Source organism: Hippocampus guttulatus, chromosome 5, assembly GCF_054856545.1.
Source record: "Hippocampus guttulatus isolate MCC_2025c chromosome 5, RoL_Hgut_1.0, whole genome shotgun sequence".
Taxonomy (NCBI): domain Eukaryota; kingdom Metazoa; phylum Chordata; class Actinopteri; order Syngnathiformes; family Syngnathidae; genus Hippocampus; species Hippocampus guttulatus.
Window position 1 is genome coordinate 7512179 of NC_141265.1, and position 18228 is coordinate 7530406.

An 18228-nucleotide genomic window follows, 5' to 3' on the forward strand; every position below is an offset into this window, starting at 1 on the left:
ATGGATGTATGCATTATCCTTCCACTAACCTTTGAAAGCCCCCCCCCTTTTTTTTTTTGCTCAGTTAATCACTTTTTGCCCTTTTGTTGTCACCTCTTTTGGCTCACAACACAGTTATACTCAACACCTAAATGAACTTGACCAGAGCTACACACCTGTGGCCTGTGAAAAACACACACATCTCTTTTCACACACCCAAAATCTATCGCACTAGCACAGAGGAGACCCTAACCCTCAACAGAAAAGGAGCACTTGAACTGGGATTCCAAGGGCATGAGTGACTGAAGTAGGTTGTCGAAAGCAAGCAACGGAAAGGACCATGGTCAGCTTGGGGTTGAACAAGAAAGAAAAGCAACAAGGAAAAGCACGTGAGCATGCCTGAGAAAGCCGAGTGGTAGGAGAGAGAACAATCCCAGAAAAAGAAAAGGGCAGATTGGATTGGACGTGATGAGAGCAGGCATTGTACCGATGAGAGTGATGGAGAAAAGAAAGAAAGGAGCCAAGTGAAGATGGGGCTCTTTTGAAGGACTAGAACAATGGTTCTTAACCTTGTTAGAGGTACTGAACCCAACCAGTTCATATGCACATTCACCAAACCCTTTATAAAAAAAACGCATTTATTAAAAACAGAAAAAAGGAAAAACAATGAGTATAACTATCAAATACAGTCAAACCTCAGTTTTCGAACGTCTCTGTTCTCGACCAAGTCGGTTTTCGACCAAAATTTTTGAGTTTTTTATGCCTCGGATGACGACCGAATTTTGATTCTCGAACAAAGTGAGCGCACATGAATGCGTCACTTGACTCCTCTCGCCGTCCTTACACGAGGAAGTGACGCTTCCTCGTGTAGCCTTACATTGTGAACAGACGTGTTCAATAAAGATTTATTTTTTTTAAAAAGGGCGTGGTTTTGGTTTTCGAACAAATCTGTTTTCGAACAGCCTTCTGGAACTGATTATGGTCGAAAACCGAGGTATGACTGTATACGTTTTTTTAATTGTGCACAAAATGAACCAGCCAGTGATGGCCAAGCGGGCATGACATAACTAATTCGTCGGGTGTGTCTTACCCTTCATGGCAGAGGCGAAACCCCACGCAGGCAAGGAGAGAACATGCAAAGTCGGACGTGCTAACCAGTCGACCACCGGGTGGCCCGCAACATAACGTATGGCATATTTTCATTTTATGTTGACCCTTTCTTTAAAATGAGGACTGAGTGAAAATGCACTGCAAGGACATATACAGTATGAACATCCACATTTTTTTCCCCAGAACCCGTGGAGTAAAGACTTTCGGGAAGAAAAATAGACCAAAAGCCTTAAAACAGCCTAAACCAGTGATTCCCAACTAGTGTGCCGTGGCACATTAGTGTGTCGTCAGAGGTGATCAAGTGTGGCGCAGGAAATTGTCCATTGTCAATTATTTGGACGGAAAATTATTTATTACCCCCCCGCCCCCCACCCAAAAAAAAGTTTCGTTAATCGATCTATGCCAACCACATATAGTAACAGGCAGACCAATCAAAAGTTCTTCCACCAGATGGCAGAAGGTACATTTTTAACCTATGTCAAGTGATTTGCGAAGTCGTGTGCAGTGAATTTTTCTGCAATGTGAAACACGTGCCTTGGAGCTCAATCAAGGTTGGGAAACACTGGTCTAAACTACTGTACCGGTACTTTGGTTTCTATTTATTTCTAAAAAATGCAGCATGAAAAAAGGGCACTCTACCACCCTGCATTATCCTCAAAATGCTGCATTCAGCTCTGCTCTATATACTGTCCTCATGCTGCTATTAATCTCTGCCAAAGCCGCACTTTTGCCACAAATGCCAAACGCGTTTGCACACAAGTACTCTTCAGCTCTGACAAGGGTGTCTTTTGCATTCCAATTGCTGTCGGTGCATCTGAACGAATGCACACACACACACACACACATGGATCTTTGATGGTTGAAAGTCATTATTAGATTGTAGTTGCTCTACTAATTAGTTCTCAAGTTGTCAACCACCACCCCCATAAAAAACAAAAAAGCAAGATCACATTTTAGAGTCGGCAGTAGGCTGTAAAATGTAGTAACCCGTTCACACAGTACCTTAAAAATAGGATTGTAATTAGTTTAAACCACTGCAAAGACTACCCACTTGAATCGTGTCTTTTCAATAAAACTTTCTGCGTCATTGAAGAATGACAATGCACTACAAATTTAGTGCAGACGTCACAAATATTGAATGGCAGATTGTTTAAAACAATGGAGAGCACAGCACATTTTGTCTTCAAATCCGGTACTTGCCGTCAAAGCAAGCCGTCAGAATACCCTCGACGCTTTCCTTATCATGCCACACTTTACTTTTCATCAACGTACAATAATTCTGAGAGGAGTTTTGCAGTAAAAGTGCAATATTGCGAGTTGATACCAGCGCCAGACATTTCAGATCTTCTCCGCCCCAAACCCCCACGAAATACAATATAATTACAGTTTAATACATGCAATGACATGACGTATGAGATGTACAGAATTGTCAAGTTGTTACGGTACTTTAAAACTTCGACTCGCCAAAAGCACTTATTCCTTGTTGAATTGATTTCAAAGCGGGGACCCGTGGTGTCCTTCAGTTCATTTCAAATGACGTCCTTGACGACGGTGTACAATAAAAATGAAGGCTGTTGGAATTTTTATGATGACGTCTGATTGGTCATCAATAATGAGTATTTTTCTGTAGTTCAACAGATCTCTCCAGTCTCCTGTTGACTTGCACCAACTGTAACATGCTGCACCTCCGTGAGTTTCCTGACATCGCTATCACTACATCACATCACTCATGATATCAACTAAAATATCAAAAGATATACATACATACATACATGCTGATTTATATAGCGCTTTCACAACAGCAGCAGCTGTAACAAAGCGCTTAACAAAACAGTTAACATAAAGTAAAATAATAAACACAACACATAACATAAAACACGGACAGTCGTGCAGTCCTAACCACTTTTCCGTCACACGCTTTGTTGTTTGAAGCAGTTTGAGATGAAAGAGGAGAGAATCATATGAGTAAGAGAATAAGAGTATCTGGGCTCTCAGAACAATTACATCCCTGTAATTGGATTCCTGCCTACAATCCCCCAGTTGTCCTCATTGGTACACTAGTACTTCAAAGCAGGCTGATAGTACATCTCATTCTTGTTGCCTTCCTACTGATCGGAGAAGTTGGAGCTGCTCAAATGCTGATTTAGTTGCAGTTGTTGTCCTGGTTAACATCCACATAACTGCAATGTCGGTATCTCTTGCCCATTTACTCACTCTCTGCTTTTATTGCTATTTGTGAACCACTCCATTCGAAAGAAAAGGGTCTTTGGACAAAGAAACTGTGTACTAGTGTCCACTCAAGCACAACAATTGACTTGATGGACGGTGGCAGAATTGCAACACGCACGATTCTCAATATATGAGTAAAAGAAATCTGATTTAGTCATACGACTGAAATGAAATGAAAATGAATCACTTTGTCGGGTCATAAATGACACCTTGAGAGCATGTGGATGACGCTCACTTTTGCTGTCTTTAAATCATTCATGACCCTGCATCGCTGTGTGCCACGCAGTGTCACAGTTGCATCCACCAATCAGGGTCCCCCGCACCTGCAGTCACCCTACACTCCCAGATTCATTGTTCCATTTTTCGCACTAAAACTGACCTTCAGAGACAACATATTAAAAAAAAAAAAAAAGGGTCCCTCCGATTACTCCATTCACCTCTTAATTGTTCCAATAAATCCGATCTGTTTCAGTTTTATACTGGGAGCAGAAAAAGCATGGGAAAAAAAACCCTGCACAGAGGTTCCCCTTTAGGATTCCTACGCGTCAACAAAGATCCACTCCCCCATTTGTCCGAATCTGCTTTATGGAATTCTTGAAATGATCCAACAAACAGCAGTCAGCATTGTAATCGGAGGACTTTTCACTTGAATCTTTACTTAATAAGATTGCTGTGTTCCAACATAAATATGCTGCAGCGATGTGGTTATTTATAGAAGTTGCCCAACTATCAGTGCTGAGAGGATGTGTTGATTGCAGGAAAAGGCTGGACAGAGCTTGCAATGCTTTACTGGTGGTGACGCTGTCGTTTTTCCAAAATGTCCTTAATGGCTGCTCAATGTCTTCACGAGCTTACGATTCGATTGGCCGGGCAGACATCAGTATTAACAGCGTGATGTAGCTACAGTTGTTTTACTGACGCGCACTGAGAAGTTATCAGTTCTTTAACGTCTAATTTGCCCTCTTTGTCAAGTGCATTGCTGAACAAAAATGAATAATTGATGAGTCTGCGTACCAGTATTGCGAAGCCGCGTTGAATTGCTGCATTGGAAAGGAAGGGAGGGAAAGGCGGGTGTGAACAGTGCATGTGTTTGAGTACGCATGTGTGTGCCTTTGTGTGGGTATACAGTACACACTTTTGCAATCTGGGAAAATGGAAAACGCTGTGAGCTGGAAAAAGACGGACCCTCCAAGAATCGCACCCACCGCAACTGACTCCACACAATTTGTGAATAGTTGTAGTGTCACATTCTTGAAAGGTGCTGTCCTTTCACTCCTCCTGCACAGTAACACACCGTTGAGGTTTCATGCGAAGCAGCGCTAACCTGCTCGGACCAGCAGGGGGAGCAAAACCAAATCATTATCATCTTCCACTTTTCTCCTAAACAAATATGGTGCAATATCAACAGCATAGCATGCAGACAATGGACGTTACATTTTTGCATTTAGATGTGTTGGGGTGATGCTGAAGCAAAGGCCTCACCTCTCAGCATCCTGAAATTACTTTCAAGAACCACAAACCCAATGAAAACAGAGAGATATGAGGGCAGGATTAAGAAGAACTGCTGGAGGATACTGAAGTAGGACAAACCTGTTAGTTGTTTTGGTAAAGTATTTAACGCCAGAATAAACCGGATTTGCATTAAGTAGTGTCAAAGACGTCATCAGACATACAAACCAGATTTTTGCACTCCCTCACACACCTCAGCTCTGTATGAGGATATTCTGAGTGCATTGCATAACAACCCGAGGCTGAAGTTCAAGGATTCCACAAGTGTCTAAAAGCAAGTGTTAAAAATAAACGCGATGCAGAAAACTGAAAAGCTGCTACAGTAAATGAATTACGTTTAGGACTAAGAAACTTGTATACCGGTACAACGCTTTAGTTGAAATCATTGTCATGCCCGAAAGGGAATTTTACTTTTTCCAGACTGCCATAAGTTTTATTTATTCATTCCCGCCCGCCCCCAGCATTTCCTCTCACTGATAAATGGTATCAGCGGATTAAGATGTGGCTGATATTCAAAAGGAAACAGTGACCACGTGAGTTGTGGTAAGAGGGAATAAAGAGAGTGATGAGGTGGGTCCTTTTTCATTGACTCAGCAGGATGCAAGAATGAAAAAGTGAGTGAAATGGAGTGATGGCGGAGAATGCAGAAAAGAAAGAAAACAGATGAAGTTGGAAATTAGCTCATCTAGGGAAATAAGTTGACAAACATTCTCGACAGTCAGAGGCCACTTCTGTCATTTTAGGTTTAGAATCCACAGTGAATCTGTCCTAAAATGCTTTTAAATAAGCAGTAGGGAGAGCTATTGTAAGGGTTATTTTTGGCCATATGGTCCCAGAGGCCATATGGCCATACAAAAAAAATGACATTGGCTTCTCTTGCACGGGCATGTATGCACGCACCTTTAGGTGTACAGGCAATTAAATCTCCGCCAGAGGGGTGCAGAACAATTTCTCCTTTAACAGCAACTAAGCACGCTGAGACGCCTCAAGCCCTGCTATAGTTTCGCGTGCACTTTAACTTTGCAGCAGGGGCAAAGCGCCACGGGCTAAGGAAACGAGGGAAGGAGCGGCTTGACTGTATGTGTCAACCATAGGGAAGCAGCAGAAAGAGAGATAAGGACAAGATGAAGAGAGCCAAATGCTGAGTTGTTCGAATATGACTCCAGTCATCGATAACAATGAATAATTCATAAAGTAATCTTTACGACACTTCGCCAATCTTCTGTGTTTCAATTAAAAAATAAACAAGTGTATTGCCTTCCAGTGTGCAGGAGTGGGGCGTCGATGATAGTGTTAGTAGAACAAGAAAGTACCTAATGAGCAGGTAATGAGACTTGGTACTTAGTGTCACAATACTTTCCTCTGACCAATTAGTGGAATTATTAATCATTTACGAGTTCGTTTTTATTTTTTTCATCCTTGCAAAAGGATTTAGATTTAGATTTTTTTGCAAGTGTCAACTAACAACCATACGGGAAGACAGATTCTTCTGATTACAAAAAATGCTGTACAGTCTATGACGTCAGTCTTCAGGCATGTCCCCGCTGGGACCACTAGGTGGCGACATCCTACACACACAGTGGGTGCTGACTAAGATCTTGCTGACAGTGAGTGGGTGTGCTTGTGCCAAGTCTACATGCATGTGCGTACTAATATGATCCAGTTGGAGGTGCGTTTGACCTTGTGGAGCAACTGCATTCCCACAAATTTGCCTCCATCCTCAGTCGACATCCCTACTTTCCCTGAAGACTGCACACACATGCCCACGCATATATATCAGCACAAGAGAATGTAGCCAAAATGTAATCCTAAGGTTGTGCACAGCTTGTGTGTGATGTAGAGTCTAGAATTTAACTGTTTTAGTCCGTGAGACTGAAAACCCTCCAACATTACTTTGTTGTATACTTACAGTGCTTGACTGTGTCACTCCAATGCCAAATCGGCCAATGGGAGCAGAGGAGATGTTGCGATAAGAAATCCTGCAGTGTTGCACCGTGCCACAAGTAACTGCAGCAGAGAGGTGCAAACTAGGAAGGAGTCCATATTGGAACAAGAGAATTGATTCTTGGACGGATGCACGCCGAGGTGCAGAGAGAACGAGAGAGTAAGGCAAAGAAAGGCGTGGGCACCTGCCTCTGCATCAGCTGGAAGAAAAAAAAAAACAATCTCGAGGGTCAGCCAATTAGAGGGAGGGTGACACGGCTCTCCTCACAGCTCGCTTGTAAATCCTGCGCCACTTTATGAGCCACGTGCCTCTGCTCCATAAATGTGAGGGCTCGCTATGAAGCACGACGGCACAAAATATAATGCTCATACAGGAGGACTAAATTGTTGACTAATTAATCACGCTGACCTATCTTTGACATGTGGCTGTTTTCAGACTATGTTAAAAATAGGTATAAAAATATGTTTCATATCATTGTCTGACAAATAGTATTTATACAGCAGAACCTGAAAAAAAACCATCTTAAATTGCACATGAGCGGGCAGGTCAAGGTGTCATTATGTGAGACATCAACTCCAAGAGCTTGTAAAATAAGGGCGTGTTTCCACCACAGGCCTAATCTTGGTTATGGGTGCCCTCATGGGCCAGTTCAAATGGGGAAACCACATGAATGTATAAATGCCCGGGGTGTGGAAGTGCACCAAAAAGCACGGTTGTGTATGTATTTTTGTTTTGGTTCTTATTTGCTACAGGAAGGAAAAAAGAAAAACTTTTTTGGGGGTTAAACAGGGATAGATTGAATTGAATTTTAAATGAAACATAAAGAGCTTAAAACCTTTCTTTTTAAGAAAGTGTAACAGTACCGGTAATTTTTTGTCGTCTTTTGAGGAAGGTAGAGTCAGATGTGCAAGAGTGGCCCATGTGGCTCCAGTTCAACATAGTTCACATCTTGTCCTTTACTAGATATGTTCTGTGTAAGAATCTTACGAAAATTGCCCCATCTTTTGGTCATTATCATCCTTATGCTGGATAACTTTTTCGAAGAAGTCATGAACAAATTTGGCAAGCTTTCCAAGCACGGTCATCGACTCCGGTCCTCAAGGGTCGCTTTCCTGCACGCTTGAGATGATTTCCTTCTGCAAAACACCTTATTAAAATGATCAGCTCATCAGTAAGATCTGGTAACAATCCTGATCATGCGAATTTGAATCAGGGGTGTTGGAGAAGGAAACATCTAAAACTTGCATGATAGTGGCTGCTCGAGGACCAGATCCCTGATTAACTTTGAATTTGGGTGTGCACTGCAACTCACCGAAAAATCAACTGGAATGCTAATATTTTACACACAGCCTAAAGACTCGGTTTATTTAAAAAAAAAAAACGCAAGAGACTAGCATAGGGACTGTTTTGTAACAGATGTGCTCAAAAAGGATCAAAGTGAACCTGTCATCTCTTGATGGCCTTTTAAGGAAACGATGAATGACTTAAGATAGTTCTGGCAAATGGAATCACAGCTCTCTTTCATGTGTGTTCTCTTAGTTTCTTTTTTTGTTGTTGTTGGCGGTCCTCCTACGGAGCAGAATCAAATCCAAGTAGAACTACTTCTTCCCCTTGTGACGACACACTTGAAGGGGTTTACAAATGGCTCGGCTTTTAATTACAGGGCCATGATGCTATGACACTGTGGTGACACTTGTCTCAAGGATTAGACGACTCAAGAAATCGTTATTGCACTCAGTCAGATGGCATTCAGGAGTACCGAGTATCCCTGGAAGCACCTAGGCCATCATGAACGCCTCATCACTGGTATAAAACACGGGCTGGTTTCAGGTTTGAGGCGTTCACACTGCAAACAGTGGAAATATTCAGTCATACTTTAGGAAATAACTCAGATGTATTGAGGTCATGTCTACATTCAAGCTGGTCTGAAAATGTGTACAAACTGCCCATTACAAAGGTACATCACAGACGTAAGATGTTTTTCAGTAATGCGGGGGGAAAAAATGTCTAAATAATCACTAAAAGGTCAGTCAGCACAGAGACTTAGGAAAGGATGTGACTCAATTTTCTTGCTCAACTGGTGAAAATGAACGATGAATAAATAAATGCACAAAGAATATATACAGCGGTGAAACAGCAAAACGACAAGGTAAACTATATATTTTTTACCTGAATATCCATATATCGGTCTCTAATCTTTTTACAATTATTTTATCAATTAACGAAATGTTTTGTAACAAAAGAAACAAACCATAAAGAGAACAAACACCGGGACCCCCTAAAAAAAGCAGACACTGATCATTTGTCTTGCCTGTGTGAACTTATTTACATTCCATCTTTCAGTGGGGGTGCAATTAAAATCTGCATGGATGAAGTTCAACTTCCCATGTCAATCCATCCATCTATCCATTCAGTGTCTCTCGCTTATCCAGAGTCACGTCGCGATGGCAATAGCTTTAGCAGGGAAGCCCAGACTTCCCTCTCCCCAGCCACTTCTTCCAGCTCGTCCAGGGGGTTCCCAAGGAGTTCCCAGGCCAGCTGGGAGACGTCGTCTCTCTCGCGTGTCCTGGGTCGTCCCTGGGGCCTCCTGCCAGTGGGACATGCCCGCAAAACCTCCCCAGGGCGGCTTCCAGGAGGTATCCTAATCAGATGCCCGAGCTACCTCATCTGTCCCCTCACGATGTGGAGGAGAAGCGGCTCAACTCTGAGCCCCTCCCGGATGACCGAGCTTCTCACCTTACGTCTCAGGCAGAGCCCAGACACCCTGCGGAGGAAACTCATTTCGGGCGCTTGTATCCGGGATCGCGTTCTTACGATCACGGCCTCACAGCTCGTGACCATAGGTGAGGAGAGGAACGTAGATCGACCGGTAAATCGAGAGCTTCGCCTTTTGGCTCAGCTCCTTCTTCACCATGACAGACCGATACAATGTCCACGTCACAGCAGACGCTAGACCGATCCGCCTGTCGATCTCCCCCTCCATCCTGCCGTCACTCGCGAACAAGACCCCAAGACACTTGACGTCCTCCAATTGGAGTAAGATCTCATCCCCGACCCGGAGAGGGCACTCCACCCTTTTCCGACCGAGAACCATTGTTTCAGATTTGGAGGCGCTGTTTTCCAGAATGAATCTACAGCACCGCTGCTGGTTGCAGATATGTACTGGACTATACTCCATACATGGCTTCAAGACCACTCAAAACTAATTTTGGGTCAGAAGACATGGGATTGCATTTATGGTCAGGGCAAGGTTGATCAGTGGGGAGGGGATCCGAGACTGCCCACCGCACAGGCTCATATCTTATGAATGTCTCAGAGAGAGACTCTGCAGAGAGTGTATCACAGCAGAACCCCCAGCGTCTGCAAGCAAGCACCTGATTCCACCACCTGCTCTTTCCCTCTTTGCCGTCTCGTCAAACAAGGAGCTTAAAGGGAAAAGACCGAGATGAGGTCTCCACAGTAAAAGCTTTCTGAGAGCAAACAGCAATGACCTGTCACATTACTCACTGTACTGCATCTGTATTCGTTTGCTATCTCGCTTCCGTTTTATTTTTGTATTACGAGGATACATTTCAATAACCCTGATCTCTCTCAATTCTTGTTTAAGCGACTTATACAATAGCTGCGCTGTCAGAATAACAATTGAGGGGAGAGATTAGCGCGACTGGCCAAGGAGAGAGATTGTGAGGAAGATGGGAGAGACCGAGGGAGGCACTTGACAGAGTCTGAGGAAGCCCCTCTCAATATGACACATCATTTCACGTGCCGTCTCGGAAATAAATAGATTATGTGCCGCAGTGGGAGGATGAACGAAGGCAGATGCTGCCGTCACTAAGGTTTCACAGCGCAACTGGCGCAGTTGTATGTGCCAGCTCAGCTTTATTTACCATCAGCGATCATCACGTGCTTTTATGACACAGAAGTTCATGCGTGCACGAATGAATCATTACAGCCGCACTAAAAATCCATCAGTGAAAGAATGAAGTGACGACTAAATACTCAAAAGCTTTAGAGTTCTGGGAAAGCCGGACGCCCTGCAGAGGAGACGTGCCTGATGGATGTTTGATGTTGCCTCTTTTCGCTTCTCATTCATCCATTTTATGAGGAGAGAGTTCAGATCAACTTAAAAATAAGGGCAGACTCCTCGAAGGAAGTAAATCTGTTACAAGTAGGCACGCCGCAGATGCTTCCGAATTCAACTACAACCATTGCAATTAATGACAACTGGCCATTGTGGTGGGTTATATGTATCGGCATCGATATTGCTGTCAACATTTCTTTCACATTGTGCAATTTTTCAGGTACATTATTGTGTTTTAATACCGTCTCAAATGAGAACACGAACGTGCCCACCGATTAGCTGTAAGGTAAGAGAGAGTGATGAAAGTCTTCATTCTGTGAAACGGCGGATTCGGAGCTGCAGCATTCAGTCACATTGGTGGCCCCAGCCAAGCGGAAGACTGCATTGCTTCAAATTGAGAGTCCTCCTGTCAGCCTGGAAATGATTCAGGGTTGACAGGGTAAAACTTGGACGGATGTTTGATATTCTCGTAACGTTCAATTTTTATACGCTCATACTCCGCATCATGCGACGATGTGCACTATGCGTAGGAACATTTCCGAAATGTGACTGCATTTGTTGTCACTTCAAACGTGCATGCAATATCAGCGCTAACGGCTGTATTTCTCTTACTGTCTGTGTAAAGGACCGTCCGCAAATCACATATTCCAGATAGACGTGGCACAAATCATGATATATCAAATAAAAGTCTATCTTCTTTATTTTGACTGCTGCAGTAGCTGGTAATGGTGGAACTGTGCACTTTGCACATCAAACTTTACAGATATCTCTCATTGAGAAACTACATGAAATAAAGTGTCCGAAATATTAATCAGAAATCTATTTAAACACATTTTCTCATTCTGGCAAGTTTAGTAGTTGACAGTGGGAAAACAATGCCTACTGCAGCTCAAAATATGAATCTGACACTATGGAGTAATAGGGGACATTTAAGTGATGTAAATAAACCCCCAAGAATCACTGAAAACACTCTATATAGCCCGTGTATCATTTGAATTTCTTCATTGTTGAATATGGCCATAGAATATTGTTGTGCAACGAAGCATGAACCGTCATTCACAAACACTGTCTATCCAGAATTGTTCTATGTAGCAAATGCCTTTTTTATGTAAAATCAAATTATTGTTTTTTAAAAATACATACAGTATGTCTATATATTTATGTTTTTTGCCAATGTCGCTCACTGATATTTGGCCCCTCACATTCGGTGATGTAGCTAGGACTCCTTGTGAACTGTGCAATCCTGTATAACGTTCTGATTCTCTTCATACAATACTATATGGTGTACCACATCACTTTTTTTATCCATAAAAAGATGGTGTGTAAGTCAAGGAAGACACCCATTCCAACAGAAAGAGGACATTCGGAGAGAATAAAGACAAAAAAATATATTGAAAGATGGGGCTCGCTTCCATTCATCTCAAATACATTTTTAACACAAACGTCATTATTTCATCCACATGTACATATGAAATTCTAAATATAGTTCAGTGTTGTAAAAAAAAAAAAACCAAAAAACAAGGGGTGTTCTGTATATACTGTATTTTGCTCGGTGTGGCGCACGGTAGGCGGCTGTGTCTAGCTCGCTTGATGAATGTTTTCATGCATTTTAACTGGCTATAATTCGTGTCGTCACCACATCAATCAACTGCGATCCAAATTTTGAATCGCTGCAAAATCAAATGAAATCTTGTGTACATTGCACAATTGTGCAGTGGTGTCAGCCACATCAAACAGCTATGAACTCATTCTCTACAACATCATTGAAAAAGCTTGAAGGGAGGAGGGGGGGAGTGATGGGTTTGGTGGATTGGCCTCATGTGCATTTTCCGTTGCAGCGTTAATTAAAGGACGATGCAGCTTCCGGCTGACCTGCTCACGGAAGCTCTCATACAGTCATTCCCGGCCTCCATCAACCTGAATGAGTGCCTGGACCAAGCCTGGTGAGTCATCTGACTGTGGGCTTCCACTGGGCCACCTGAGCGCACACACACTCCATCAATTCAAAGGACACGGGTCAGACAGAAGTGATTTACAACCATTTCCCTGAATACTCCTCATGGTAAAACTATTGCCTAATTCTTACCTTACGTCGTCCTAAACCTGAGTTGACTTAGACATAATGACACAAGAGCTCACAACCATAATGACAACTCCATACTTAATGTCATGTATAAGGTGTGGTTAATAGGGTCAAATATAATACGATATAATGCTGTAGCACTTCAAATCAAACACACAAAATACAGCGGAACCTTGATTTAACGGACCCGGATTTAACACGTTTTGAATGTAACAGCGAAAATAGTGTCCAATGCACTCAAGGTGCCCTTTTGTACAGCAGTTGTCAAAGTCTGTAGTGGCCAAGCTGGCAGGCAGCAATGGAAAGCATGGACGCTGACAGTGTAGGCTCGGAGCTCGAGATGAGTTTACATGCTTACACGTCTGTTGAACAAGTTATACTTATTTTTAGTAGAGTATACGGTTGTTTTATTTCTCAAGTCTTTCTCTATGGCATCCAATTGTAACGGAGATGCGAAGAAGCAATATGTAGTTCCTGTGCTGCCATAGAACCTGGTTAACCTGGTAACCTGGTTAATTTATTTTTCTCTGCTTTTGTAATAGACTTAAATTTAGTTGTCCTGTGTCGTATGATGTCATTGTCACTGTTGCAACGGGCCAGGGCCAAGGGCTACACAGAGATGCACCGTTACACTGGCAAAGTGATGGGCAGGCCGTAGCCACGCGTTACGGAGCTGGGGCTCCTCTTCCATGATCGATTGCAATATCTATTAGTTCTCACAGGTAGGTGCATTCTTTATAGATGCACTAAGAGTTGTCATAGTTTAGTTGGGTTGGGCCGGTAGGAGTGCCGCCATTACTGCCTGGATCACCTATTCGGGATGTATATGTTGTCCATATCACACAGGATTAATTCTGCCGATTGTGAACAAGCTAGCAATAATGGCCTATAATATAATATAATATTAACTATCACAGTAATTGTGCTTGTGGAACTTGGAATGGAACATTAGATAGATCATGGACAGATACTGTCTGTTATCTAATCGTGAAAACAATAAATGCAAATGGGAGTTTGTATGTATAAAACGCATGCTGCAATGTTAATTGAATTCCCCCCTCCTCTATGGATAATGGTAGATGAATCACATGCAGGAGATGCTGCCGATGGCCCTTCTTGATCGGTTAGTCCCAGGGTCAATCATTTCATCACGATTTATTTTAAACTACAGATGGCTGAAAAATTGATTGTGAAGGTGCCAATGCAGATTCTGTCTCTTGGGGGCAATTTACAAAGAACAGTCCCTGTATTGTTAAAACACTCATAAAAATGAGGAATCAGATTGTGATGGAGAGAGCTCACTGCCTTTTACAACTCACTGAATCTGACAGAAAGCTGTGTTTAAAATACAGCTGACTTTGCAGAAGTAATTAGGGCTACATCTTTGTCCATAAAACTGACTAACTAATAACATGATGTAGCAGCCAATAACCAAAGTTCACTGCCAGTGGTTCAAACTAAAGAAGGATAGCTTGGAAAACGTTCCCTTTAATCTCTCATTACAAGGCTCCAGGTATGCGGACAGCTATGATCAGACGCCAGTTGCACACTGTGATGGGCTTAGTCACCACTGCAGCACCGCTAATCCATTGCACCAACCTGCACAGGCAGCTATACAGTAACACACACACACGTGCGCGTGCGCACACACACACACGCACACACACACACACACACACACACACACACACACACACACACACACACACACACACACACACACTAACATTGCATCGACACTTAAGACAGCCATTACAATCTTGCTCAGACATTGGCACAGGTACCTTTGAGAAGGCTGTATTTTCCAGTTCAGGCAGGAAAAATAAGAGAATTTTCAGGGCAGAGAAGAAGATAGGGGCAAAACTTGAATTCAAACCAACTAAATCTTTATGCGGAAGAGAGACTCACTGTCGATATTTGCACGGTGCTATACCACTGGGGGGTGTACTTAAAAGATGCCTGAATGTGATGTGATGCAGCAAAAACACCTTGGTGCTCGAACAGTCTACAGTAGCAAAGTAGCTTTAGTGCATACTAACCAGAGGAATTGCATTAATCAGTCTTGAGAGCGTGCACCACTAATGGGTCAAGACTTCGGTGCCACAATTATCTTTCACTGCAATTCCCTGCCTTATAAGTGTCGAACACTAGCTTACTCAACTGCAGAGTGTCGGCACCAATGGTGACCTCTTCGCCAAATCATGAAACCGACTACATACACATCAGCCTACAGCGGTCTTCACACCGCTATCTTTTTTTTTTGCTTTTTCCCCTTATACTGCAGTAAGAAACATAAGAGCATCTACAATCGTAGCCAGCAATTTTTTTTTCTGTCAAACCAGCTGCTGATTGTTCACCCTATGACATGAAATTATGTATGACGATGCATGCCACTACGAGCTCCAACTACTAAAGGTAAGAAAACACATGGCACATCAGAAAGAAATTACGTATTGTATTTGAGACAAAATCGAGTGGAACAAATGAGTCTTAAACACGGTAGCGCTCACTTGCAAGATCAAATACTGAAGCAGCAAAGGAATTACTACAAAGAGGGAGCATATCTGTCACTGATAATAAAAGCCCATTCACAGATTCTAAAATACAACTTTTAGGTTTTGTTTACATGATAAATTTACTTGAATGTTTTGCAGACGGTGATTAACTGGGCACTAGTCCAGAGTGTAAACGGCCACTCGAAGGCTACTGGGCTGTGCTCAGCTCACCCACAGCCATTTGGACAAGCGGGATAGGAAACGGATAGATGGATGTTTTGCAGAGTAGAATGTCTCAAGTTAAGGCCTCGAATGGCTCCTCTGCAGAGTTCACATGTCCTCTCTGCTTGCTCCCAGAGTCCAAACACATGACGTCTAAATTTCTCTTACATGGCAATGACCGATGCATCAGCACTGTAACCGACGAGTTATGTGGTCTAATTCCAGAGTTGTTCACCATGACCACTGCCCAGGAAAAACAGATTATTAAATGGATGGATGCTGGATAGTAACACATGGATGTTTGAAGAAATCATTTTTTCATCAGGACCAGAAAGGTGCTGACAATGATTTACCTCAGTGTTGTTTTTAATATTTCAAACTTTTTATGTCTGCATTTCATGAAATACCTGATGACCATGAGTAGAGAAAATCCCATTGGCATCTTCCTCACAAGACAATTGCCATCATGAAAATCAAACTCTTACGTACTGACTCTTCAACACAACAATGGCGTGCTGAATCTTCAAATAAAATGTGAATTGGGTCTATCTTTAGACCTCTGAATTTATCATTGGTCCGACACGATAAACAATGCAGTAAGGTGAGCCATATAAAGTCGCTTTTGACAGAAAGGCGGAAAAGGCACTAATTTAGACAATTTAGCTCAGCGACTACTGTCATTTTTTTCTCGATAGCCCAAGTCATCTATGAATGCAAAGCTAAAACAGCATGCACTACTTCTTAGCATCATAAACAACACATGAAAAGATAAGTACCGGTACATAAAGGGTTGACAAGTCTTCTTACTTGAAGGGGTCAAAAACCCACCCTTAGTGCAGGATAAAAGGCTTAAATGACAAGAAGCTGCTTTGCTAGGAATAAAATACACAAGTGAGGGTGCATGTTGTCTGTTAATGTTTGTATAGTAACAGTAGTTACAAGGTGAGAGGTACAAAAAGACTGCTGGCTTGACAAAGTGCGGATAATCTGGTTTAAAACATACCGTATATTTTTGATAGATGGATGAGAGATTGGGAGAGGCTTATTTAAGAGACTTGAGCTCCATGGTTACGTAACTGATATAGGATCCCCCGAAACAATGCGCGTTGAGTCAAACTTATGCTGCTTTAGGAGCCTCAGCAGAAATCTCAGCTGTGATCATGCATACCATTAGAGCGCTGCAGGCTTTCCTTACTTGTGCCTCCCCTTTCCAGACTCACTCACATGCATGTAAAAATGACTTGTTCTCACACCATTGTACATGTAAGAGAGATCAAGAGCACAGGTTGATGCGAACCTGGCAGACAGTATTGGGCTTGACATTCTTGTGGAGTCAAACTGCCTTCCTCTTTTTTTTTATCATACCTACTGTACCAAATGAAAAATGCAAGCATCCCTGGACTTGATGGAGGGTGCAGTCTTGTGTTTGGCCACAACACTCCACCGCATCAGCACCAGGTTGTTTTTTAGACAGCTTGGCACTATGCACATTTACAGGATTGCTGATGAGCTATTTTCACCCGCCACTTACAAGCGAACTCTTAAGGATGACACATTTTAATTTCAACATAAAATCTGAAATTGAACCATACGTACTAACGCTGTGCTCGCTGCACACACCAATTTTAGCGTAGGTCCCTGCAGTTGGTGAGTGACGGAGCAGTGATTTATTGGTTACGATGAGCTTTGCATTGGGATCCTCAGGCAGAAGACAGAAGCCCGCAGGTATTCCACCGCAGTGATAATTCCAAAGCCAAATAAAAAGAAAAAGCTTGGTCACTACATGAATTTCACAGTACCATAGTGAAGTGTGGATAAAAAAGGTGTGAAGAGGGACCGAGACACATTGCTTCCCTGGCAGACAATTGATTGAGGACACTCAATAAACTGGGCATAAAGCAATAGAAAGGATTAAGAGAGCATGCAGTGTGCTGAAACGTTTCCCGTCTTTGTATGTACGTGACATACATGTGTGCCAGGGAGGATGTGTGTACACACAGTGGAAACACAATATGACCGGCTTTCCATGTGTGCCCAGGCACCCCAGACTCAGTTAGCATGACACAAAAAAAGGGGGGGGGGGGGCATCTTAAGCTTTCAAAAACCCCTCCCTCCAGAACCTACCCCACCCCTGACTGACTACGACACCTGTGTATCATCCCAGTACCTTGCGCTTTTTATCCCGTGAGCGGCTCCTCTTCTTGACCTTTTCCTCCTCTTTCTCTTTGCGCTCCTGCTCTGCTTGGGCTTCTAAATCCTTGTTTTTGCGGAGGTGTTTGGCCGCTTGAGCCATGGCGCTTGGGGGAGTCTGGGTGCTGTCAGCGTGTCCAGATCTTACGGTGCTGGGACTTTTACCCGGCGCGTGCCAACACTAGTGCTGCTGCCGCTGTGTTCCTCTATGGTTCTGTAGAGTCTGAGCGTGCTCACTCTGCCTCTTACTCTTCCTCCTCCTCCTCTCCTCTTCAGCAGTGCAGTTAGTCTCTCTCTCACACACACACACACACACACACACACACACACACACACACACACACACACACACACACACACACACACACACACAGCGGCAGTCCTC

General features: G+C 43.0%; 1 protein-coding gene across 13 annotated transcripts in view; it reads right to left on the reverse strand.

Moving 5' to 3' along the window:
- ank1a (ankyrin 1, erythrocytic a) overlaps positions 1 to 18228 on the reverse strand; it is an 84851-nt gene extending 66623 nt beyond the window's left edge. For 2 of the 13 annotated variants that reach the window (XM_086111819.1, XM_086111823.1), the window contains exon 1: positions 17821 to 18203. In XM_086111819.1, coding sequence (XP_085967945.1) covers positions 17821 to 17946 — 126 coding nt within the window. In that variant the 5' untranslated portion in view covers positions 17947 to 18203. Of the gene's footprint in view, positions 1 to 17820 lie in introns of all 13 variants that reach the window. The other 11 variants (XR_015100971.1, XM_086111824.1, XM_086111826.1 and 8 more) reach the window with 11 other exon arrangements.